General features: G+C 38.0%; 2 protein-coding genes across 4 annotated transcripts; both read left to right on the plus strand.

The window, feature by feature from the left end:
- The first annotated feature begins 715 nt into the window (after positions 1-715).
- Positions 716-3,840, plus strand: thy1 (Thy-1 cell surface antigen). Of its 2 annotated transcripts, none has more exons than XM_079606533.1 (4): positions 716-1,435; positions 2,434-2,516; positions 2,726-3,049; positions 3,235-3,840. In XM_079606533.1, exons 2-4 carry the CDS (start codon positions 2,453-2,455, stop codon positions 3,333-3,335), a joined length of 489 nt encoding a protein of 162 aa, XP_079462659.1. In that variant the 5' UTR covers positions 716-1,435; positions 2,434-2,452; the 3' UTR covers positions 3,336-3,840. The 2 variants fall into 2 exon arrangements, with proteins under 2 accessions (XP_079462659.1, XP_079462660.1); XM_079606534.1 differs by lacking the exon at positions 716-1,435 and adding an exon at positions 1,455-2,072 and having other exon boundaries at positions 3,235-3,667.
- On the plus strand, positions 3,798-9,523 carry usf1l (upstream transcription factor 1, like). 2 transcript variants are annotated; one of them, XM_079606530.1, is made up of 11 exons: positions 3,798-3,884; positions 4,387-4,450; positions 4,661-4,707; positions 5,102-5,220; positions 5,295-5,420; positions 5,808-5,955; positions 6,604-6,658; positions 6,762-6,820; positions 6,914-7,008; positions 8,597-8,725; positions 9,055-9,523. In XM_079606530.1, exons 2-11 carry the CDS (start codon positions 4,446-4,448, stop codon positions 9,139-9,141), a joined length of 870 nt encoding a protein of 289 aa, XP_079462656.1. In that variant the 5' UTR covers positions 3,798-3,884; positions 4,387-4,445; the 3' UTR covers positions 9,142-9,523. The 2 variants fall into 2 exon arrangements, with proteins under 2 accessions (XP_079462656.1, XP_079462657.1); XM_079606531.1 differs by having other exon boundaries at positions 3,826-3,847.
- The last annotated feature ends 531 nt before the right edge of the window (positions 9,524-10,054 follow it).

The following is a 10,054-nucleotide window of genomic DNA, read 5'->3' on the forward strand; positions in this document are numbered from 1 at the left end:
GGCCATAACCACCAGTGACACTAAAGAGGACACATCACATCATTGTTTCTCTCTTACTGTTAAAATACATTGTGTGAGAAGAATGAGAATTTGGGAGATTACATATGTGTGCAGTGCAGTGCAGTGCAGTGGCAAAATCTTTACCTAATATGAAGCAATTAAGCAGTCAGCTAAATAACCTTAAAGGGATAGTTCACTTTAAAATGAAAATTCTGTCATCATTTACTCACCCTCAAGTTGTTTCAAACCTGTATGAATTTATTTCTTCTGCTGAACACAAAGGAAGATATTTTGAAGAATGTCAGTAACCAAACAGTTAACAGGTCCCGTTGACTTCCATAGTAGGAAAAAAAAATTACTATGGAAGTGAAGTCAATGGAACCTGGTAACTGTTTGGTAACTGACATTCTTCAAAATATCTTCCTTTGTGTTCAGCAGAAGAAATAAATTCATACAGGTTTGAAACAACTTGAGGGTGATTATATGATGACAGAAATTCATTTTAAAATGAACTATCCCTTTAAGTTACTATCCACCATTAAATAACTGTAATCTGTGCATGATATTGTCAGTAAATCGTATGCATTTCATTTTACAATAAATCATTTAAATCAGTTCCAGACATGCACAACAAGTTATTATGTTATTACTGGCATACATAGCCTACTAATATATTTTAATGTTTTAAATGAATGCTTCTTGCACTATATTTAACAATGTGCATGTCTTTACTTCACACTGGTGACGTTTTGTCTGCAACTGGTGCGAAACGAAACATCTTTGCTTCTTTTTGGCCTTTTTTTTTTTTTAATAGATCGAATTAGAATTTTTACTATAAACATGAACAGACATTTGAGGCAGAAACTCAGACTATCACACCGGCAGAACCCTGTGGAAACTGTGAGCACCTTTTCAAAATAGGGAAGTTCTCTGAATTTTCAAAATGGAGCCCGTAGGGTAGGCTAGGCCTATGTTCTTGCCAGAACTCTAAAGACTCCTTTATTAACACAATCTCGAGAGAAAAACTTGACCAGTGTGTGTGTGTGTGTGTGTGTGTGTGTGTGTTGGTGTGTGTATTTTTGTGAGCAATAAAATACCCGAAACACCTTTAAAGGGTGTGGTGACCTCAAATGGTGGCGCAATTAGCTGTTCATTTTTTACAATGCTGCCAATTTTAGTTACATGACTTTGTCCAGGTTACATACACGAACTCTATCTTGTTAATTCCTTAAACAACAAATTGTACACACAATTTCAGCTGGTCATAATGGGGAGGTCGTGGTTTTATTATAATGACACAGCGTGAGCGTGCTATAAATGGGCGTGCATCCGCCCTTCCTCAATTCCATCTCACTCTGTCTTCATTAACTGATCACTGAGGAGTTGCCTCGATAACGGACCAACAGCTTCAGCAACCGAAAGCAGAAAAGATAAGGTAAGAACCGCAACAAACTGATTTGCACCCCGCTAGATAAATATTTAAGACGCCACTAGAAACGTAACTTGCGCGTGTAGCGGTCTGGTCCCCATTACTCCCCAACGCCAGCCAAAAAATACTGGGTCTTGATGGGCTACCTTGAGATTCTGTGTGTGCCGCGTTAAAGTGGAATTAAGTTGGGGGGACACGTTATCGCATTAAATGGTGGCGAAAAGCCACGTTAAAATATATTTTTTTCTTTATTAAACAAATTTTATTTCAGACGCACGAGCTGAATTCTTGCTGAAGAATGTCTACGTTAATGCAGGGGTGGGGCACGTCGGTCCTGGAGAGCCCTGCTGAGTTTAGCTCCAACCCTGAAAAAAACTCACCTGATTGTAGCCTCAATGATCCAAAAGACCTTGATTAGCTGGTTTAGGTGTGTTTGATTCGTGTTGGAACTAAACTCTGCAGGGCTGTGGCTCTCCCAGGACCAATGTTCCCCATCCCTGGTCTAATGCGACATGCCATTTCAAAAGAATTCCTCACGAGTTTAGTCTTGCCTAAGATAAGAGATACACAGCGCCTTGTAGAGTTCTTCACATATCAGTCTCCGTGTGGTTCTGACCGATCACTGTGTGCAAGTTTGGTTCATGTAAGCCTGTATGTGTGCTTTTCTTACAATAATACTTTTTATGCTTGCTTTGTTTGTTTGTATGTGCTCCAGAATGTCATGACCCCACCCATATTTGATATTGATACATTTTCTGCGGTGGCTTTTTTTTGTCTTTTTTTATTTATTGTCTTTAGGCTACTAATTGCCAGGAATATATAGATTACCCTCATCCCCAAACCTTATGCACATCAAATTTTTATAGCATAGGTGAACACTTGAAGTCCTGAACAGTAATTAATGCTCATGTTTTAAGCACGCTACAAATAGCATGCACTACTGAGGTGTTCAGTAATCTATTACTTTGTGTTGTAACTTAAGTGACTTGTCATGTGTTCTCCAGGTTCTTGTGTGTGCGTAATATGCAGATGTGTACTGTCATCAGGATGATGTGCTGTACTGCTTTTGCCACTTTTTTCCTGTTGGGTAAGTTGGCACTTTTTCATCTCATGCTCATAGAAAAGAAAATAACATGTATTGTTCCTCTTCCTTTTTTGAATTTCCTCAAAAGTTACACCAAAGCCATATTTGCATATTGTTATCTTACAAAAGGTTATCTGATCCTATTAAATGCACATGACTGTCTTGTACCAGTTTCGGCTCAAACTTCAGCTCAGTTGGTGTTATTTTTCTAGGTGTTGCTTCTGGCCAGACTTCTCTTCAGATTTCATCCTGCTTGACTAAGGAGCAAAACCTGCAGATGTCCTGCAAGTTCACTCCAGCTACCGACCCCAAGCTCCCGACGACTTGCTACTACATGACCGAGAGCAAGTATATCGGCAGTACCAACAGCAGTATCCCACCAGAAAGCACCTTCAAGAACCGTGCCAATGTCTCCCTTTCCAATACCGCATGTGAGCTGCATTTGACAGGTTTACCAAGTGACAACCCCCAAAACTACACTTGTTTCATCAAACAGACTGACTCACCAGTGTCAATCACGGCAATTGTGGACAAGCGTAAGACGTTTTCCTTTTCTTAAAGAAAATAACAGTCCATATTAAGCGGTTTCATCTGCATTGGTAAATGATTATCAAATGAATTGCTTGGAATTGACAAGGTAACATGCGGTAGTCTTTTCTGTGTACTTTTCAATCAATGACTGACTAATGTTGATCATGCTTTTTCTTTTCTTTTTTTTCAGGTACGCTTCAGACCTGTTCTGCCTTTGGTGTTGTGCAGCACAGTGGAGCAGCACTCCTGCTAGCTTTCCTCACTTTCCCACTATTTTCAGAGCTTCTTTGAGTGTAGAATGGATCTCTGTATGACTCCAAATTAAACCAAATTCTAAATCCTCCTGTACTACACCATGTAACAAAACCCCATGCTAATGTAATCCGTTTCCTCAGAAATCAGGGTGTACAAATATTGAGAGCAATTTTTTAATCACGGCATATATGCATTGGTTTGTTGATGTTTGGTTAAGTCTAAAACACTGCTTATGTGATGCATATCCCTTAAATAGGCTACTATGTAAAATTGTGTACTTTGAATCATGCTTTATAAAGTTGTCAAGTGAACCCACTGTTTGGCATGAGTATAATAAATTCTAAAATAAAATTTCTACTCTGATTGGGAACATCTGATTGGTGTGGTGATTAAGCACGTTTTTGTTAATTTTGTGACTAGCCTCACAAACATGCCCTGGCCTAATAAACTTTTCAGCACGCAAGAAGTAAAATGATGACGCTGTGGTGTATGGCGCCCTCTAGTGATTAAGAGTTAAATAAAAACACTGCTGCACATGCGCAGAGAGGGTATGTTTCTTGAACGTTTGCTTCTCAGGATAAACGGGTAACTATTAAAAGTTATTAAGGAATATATACAGATATTTTTATAAACCGATAATATGGCTTACTAGTCATGCATTCTGAATCATTCTGAAACCTTTTTGCGGGATGGTTTTCACGCTGCTTTGTTTTCTAAACTGTTAGCTCAAATGCTAAATGCTGCTTTTTGTCAGTTTGTTTTGTTTTTTGGTTGCCAGTTTATAATCGTAATTTTAGTGTTGATATAAATAATAGAACATTCGTTATTAAAAATAAGAGCCGGTGGACAACGTGTGGGTTATCAGTTAGCAAAGTGAGCTTTTTATGGCTTTCCGGGCGGTTTTTCAACAGATTGATGTCGTGGGACTTTTAACGCAGCAGCGTAAAAATTCATAACATGCCGGCGCCACACCTGCTTTTTGAACAACTAAGAGTAGGGTCTACTCAAAGAGTGCATTAGTGCAAAGTCGATGTATTAAATGTGCTCTTTTCTATTCCTGTTGTTACTATCTGTTGTGTTTTTGCAGTGGATGTTTACGTTTGAGGACAACAAAGCTGAAGCCCAGGTCACGATTCACTCACAAATATGAGGCGAGTTTCATCTTCAGTGTCTTTCTGAGTCATACTTTATGGTCTCACAGTACAATATATATTTTTTTTACTTTGACATTGCATGCCCTGACAAACCATTAGTGTAATTATTATATGATTATTTATATTTTGAACACACCCTTTTTTCAGTGTTGTAATATAAGCATTTCTTAATTATATCTAAAATATATCTTCTGTTTCCTTTTTTAGAGAACAGAAAAGTCATGATCCTGAAGATTCTCCCATGCTGCAGGACGGTGAGATGTTTGAATTGAACTGTCCCAATTTCCTTTGTCAATTTAGGTCATAGTGTGTGTGTCTACTGTCTACGTAAATTAACAGCATAATAAAATGCTTGGTAACAGCCAGTCTTTAGTTTCAGTTTAGTTGAGAGCTTACAGCCTTTATATTACCATGTTGTGCTAAATAAAGTGCTCACAGTACATGTATCTGCAATTCAAGAAACAAACTTCACATTTTCACTAACAAGACTGAAAACCGCCAGTATCTGACCTCTCAACTGCAAAAACAACAACACAATTTGTGATTGAATTTGAAATTGACACTACATTTATTTCCAGTTGTTTTAGGAGTTGTTGGACCAAACAGAGAGGGTCACTAAACAATAACCTCTATGTGCTGCTTTACCAGGTGTTGATGAAACGGCAGATGATCCACTGACTATCACAACCATCCAGCCATCTACCGCATTTGCCACAGATCAGCAAATTAAGTATCATCTTTTCAAAACGGAAGGAACAGGGGGTCAGGTAAGTGGCATATGTATGCATAGTAAATATAGACTGAGACGTGATGATTAACCCCATTGACCTCCCTGGTTCAGGTAACCTACCGGGTAATCCACTTGGCTGATGGGCAGGTAGAAGGACAGGCGGATGGAGCTGCTGCAGTCAGTGTGGTGACTGGGTTTCCAACCGCAACTCAGGCAGCAATACCACCTGTAACCCAGGTATTACTTTTTTTTTTTAACGGGTATATAAATTTGAGTTTGTTGCTGAAAACATATATATATATGTAAGAGGGGTAGGCCGTTTTTCCACCATCGGGCCAAACCATTCTCTTTGCTTAACCATTCCATTCTGTGCTGATCCGGTCCAGCCGATGTGGATATGGTTTCATTTTCCACTGTGGGGCTGATAATTAATTTGTTTATGCCACTCAAATAGCGTGCTAATAGCCAGCTACAGAGAAACTTTGGGCAGGCAACAGGCAAGTGACCAGTCCTGAGTTGCAACGTACCAGCCCGGTTCAGCGCTGTTCCTAAACGTTCTTAGAACCGTTCGGCCCAATGATGGAAAAGCGGCTTTAGTAAGTGCTTGTGTGCATGTGGTTATAGGCTGTAATCTCTCAGTCTGAGAGTCTGGAGGGAGAGACGTCTGAAACTCAATACTACTATCCTGCCACCATTTCTGACACATCTGCTGGTACCATGGTAACCAATCTCCACACTGCTGATTCTGTACTATCTCAGCCCACCCCTACAGGTAATGCCAAACTCCATTTACACTACCTTTCAAAACTTTGGTGACTGTTGTTGCTGTTGTTGTTGTTGAAATAAATGCATGCTTTTGTTCAGCAAGGATGCATTAAATTGATCAGTGACAGTAAATGCATTTATATTGTTACAAAATATTTATTTCAAATAAATGCTTTTCTTTTGAACTTTCTATTCAAATAATCCTGAAAAAAAGTATAAGCAGCATAGTACCAAAGTACTATACAGCATATGTTTTGTTTGAACATTTCTTGATCAGCAAATCAGCATTATGATTTCTGAAGGATCATGTGAGACTGGAGTAATGATGCTGAAAATTCAGCTTTGCCAAATCAGAAATAAATTACATTTTAAAATAGTTACAAATATTTAAAATGTTAATATTTCACAATATTACTGTTTTAACTGTATTTCTTTGATAAAGACTTCATTCAAAAACATTTAAAGAATCTTACCAACGCAAAACTTTTGAATGGTAGCATATATAATGTTATTTTGTTGCAGAAAAGTATATGGATTTTCTACATTATATACAGCTAAAAGTTGATAGTAACCAACTTTTCATTATATTGTATGTCTAATGATGCAAAAAATCATCAATATATAGATTAAATGACCTTTCTTCCTTTTCTTGCAGGTCAACTCTATGTAATGATGTCACCTCAGGATGTTCTAGCTACAACACAGCAGAGGTTTTCATCTCATATCACATAGCCCTACACAAAACCACACGTCCAGTCACTGTAATCTTTTTCTTTTCAACTTCTTCAACCAATCCTATATCCTCCTTTACAGTAAGTCGGGAACTCAGCGCGTTTCCAGGGATGACAAACGGAGGGCTCAACACAATGAAGGTTATTCTGTTTCAATTGAAACCAGCAGCTCCACCTCATAATCCATTCCCTGAATGATCCATCTTAATGTAAGCTTTCGTTTTCTGCCCTCAGTGGAACGCAGACGGAGGGACAAGATCAACAATTGGATTGTCCAGCTTTCCAAAACCATCCCTGACTGCAATTTGGATGCAACCAAGAACAGTCAAGTAAGCTTTGTTAGAACAAGCACCAGCAGTATCTCGTTTGAATGTTTTATTCAAAGTTGTAATGTATTTTAAATTTTTTTTAAATGTTGTTATACCATGGTGTGTCTGAATACTCGATTTTGATTGGCTCTGGAAGGTGTGCATAAATACCGCTTAATCATGCTATAATTCATGAATTCAAATAAATGTAATCTTACCGCACTACTATATATCTGTGTCTTATTTAAAGCAGGAAGAATACTAGATCTAACGACCTGTAACTAATAAAAATGATTAGAAAACACACACACTGTGTAGTATAAATACATTCCTGGACACACATTAGTATTGTTGGTATTGCCCTTTGACTTGTATGTTCTTCTACCAATTACATACACCTACTGTAAATATAATTTACTTGATTGTTATGAAATAGATACAATTTAAAGGATAATTCCGGTATTTAACACCTTGAGTCTATATTGTAGTTTGTTTTGGATGAACAAGAGTGGTGGACAACATTTTTTTGACAATGGTTCCTCTCGCGAGTTTTTGACTATAAAAGAATTGGCCATGGACCCATTTAACATTGGAGTCAATGTGCATGTCCGAAAATGTCATTAAAACAACCTTTAACATTAGTTTTCAAAACTGTGCAACTCACCGAGTGATTAGTGATGTTAGTTGATGTTCCAGAAACAAAAAGTGTTGCGAAATACAGTTTCTGTCGTGTTTTATTCGTCATTTTATAAAATCCCATTGAATTCTGTTGAAGGACTGAGTGCTCGTATATATCAGGTTAATATAAATGCGCTAACGGAAACAGAAAGGGGGCTGTTTACATTTGGTCGATGTAGTCTTTTTGCTGGCTTCCGTTTCTCATAAGGCTAGCGAGCAGAGCTCTTTACCGCAGTTTTTGACCGCACAAATTCTAACCATATTGAAAGACGTGACCACTGACCAGTGCAATATGAAGTTGAACTCGACTGTGACCGTGAGTGTCCCGCGAGACATAAACATCGGTTATCGCCATCAAGTGGTCGGGAGTGTGCTAACGCTTCAGATTCAAATATTGAGCGGAAGTTACAAGGTTCTGAAAAAATAGTTCCACTATAGCAAAATAAACGGATTGGAATCATATATTGCGACGATATATTGTTTATAATCATCAACGAACACCACTAACCACTCGGTGAGTTTAACAGTTTTGTAAACGAACATTATTGGCTGTTTTAATGACATTTTCGGACATGCACTTTGACTCCAATGTTAAATGGGTCCATGGCCAATTCTTTTATAGTCAAAAACTCGAGAGAGGAACCATTGTCAAAAAAATGTTGTCCACCACTCTTGTTCATCCAAAACAAACTACAATATAGACTCAAGGTGTTAAATACCGGAATTATCCTTTAACTAATACTTACAACTTTTTTGACAACTATAGCACTCATATTGAAACAAGCCACCCACTTCACCTCACAGTTCTGTCTTTTTGTATTTTTTTAATCTTTTGAATGTGACTCCCTTGTACATCAAAATTCTTGTGCACCAACATGTAAATAGATTGAGAGTCCTGGTTATTCAGATGTTCTTTTGCTCTTCCTTGTAGAGTAAAGGTGGGATCTTGTCGAAGGCATGTGACTATATCCAGGAGCTGCGTCAGAGCAACGCACGACTGGAGGAGGAGCTTAATACTGTGGACAGACTGAGGTTGGACAATCAGCTTCTCAAACAAGAGGTATTTCATGTGCCAACAAAAGCACATACTCCAAATTAAAGAGCATTCTGAACATAGCTCATTTCATAGTACTGATTTTGCAAGAATATTTTTATTATCAAGTGTTTTGTAAATTAATGAACAATACATGATGATTACCGGCAGTTACCAAAACTTCCTCTATAACCACAAGAACAACAACAACTGCTGCTACTAATAGTAATTCTAATGCCAAACATTTAGCAGTACTGCACTTTTATGTGGTGGTATGGATGCATTGAAGAGAACAGACCTTCTTACCTCTTGCAGTCATTCTCTCTCTAATCCCTCGCTTTCACCCACACACACAGATGGAAGAGTGGAAATCAAAGAATCAGATGATCAGAAACCAGTTGAGACAGCACGGCATAGTGGCGGCATCAATGGACTCTCAGTGAAGGACTGCCAAACCAATATACAAGATTCACAGGCTGTGGTCTTTTCATTAATTCCGTTTATACAGGTTTGAAATCACGTGTAAGAAATCATTCTCGCCGTGGACACAAACTTTCTCTTTCCCTCTTCTATTGTTTGACTTTACACACACAGCCATTGATTGTTTCAGATTCTTTTCAGGGTGATCTGGTATTATAACTGTACTGAAACTGTGTATAATTGTCAGATCTGTATATTTGTAGATCTGTGTCTAAAGAAGGACTTTACTTTTTTAGAACTACTGTGGAGGTGTTTCAGGTATATTTTTGTTTTGGGAATTTGTTTAGTTTGTTGACCTTCATTGGGTTCTTTACGAAAAAATAAATAAAAAATTATGTCCATTCAGTCAGAAGTTGTCGATAAAACCATTTCCTACGCACTGGACAATCAACTGGGACCAGTTTGGTCATTTATATTGCAATTATGAAAAGTACACATCACCAGTAAATTTACACAATGTTTTTACATAACATTGTCTGTTGAACCTCATATAAAGGTTCATAGCACAATCTTTATGACATTTTAAAAAGAAACCCCGGGTAAGTTTGTTGATTTAATTACCTGTCTTGGTGAACCAGCACAAGTGGACAGATTTGTTGGAACTGAAACATGATTTGAAATGATAAATATACAAAATAAACAATTAAAAATTATTAACAAAGCAGCCAATGTTGTTCTAATTTGGACCTTAGATTTTGTCTGTTAATACAGCAGATTCACATATTTTATTATCAAGAGCCATAGTATACATCGGGAGAGTGTGGAAGGGTTGGCTGGAGCAAAGCATGCGTAGACCCTGTGCAAGGCACCAATGGCTCCCTAGACACTGCTCCGGTTGTGTGTATCCATGGTTTGCAGTGTGTGTGTGTCTTCACT

The sequence above is a fragment of the Phoxinus phoxinus genome (assembly GCF_949152265.1).
Source record: "Phoxinus phoxinus genome assembly, chromosome: 3".
In the NCBI taxonomy this organism is placed as follows: Eukaryota; Metazoa; Chordata; class Actinopteri; order Cypriniformes; family Leuciscidae; genus Phoxinus; species Phoxinus phoxinus.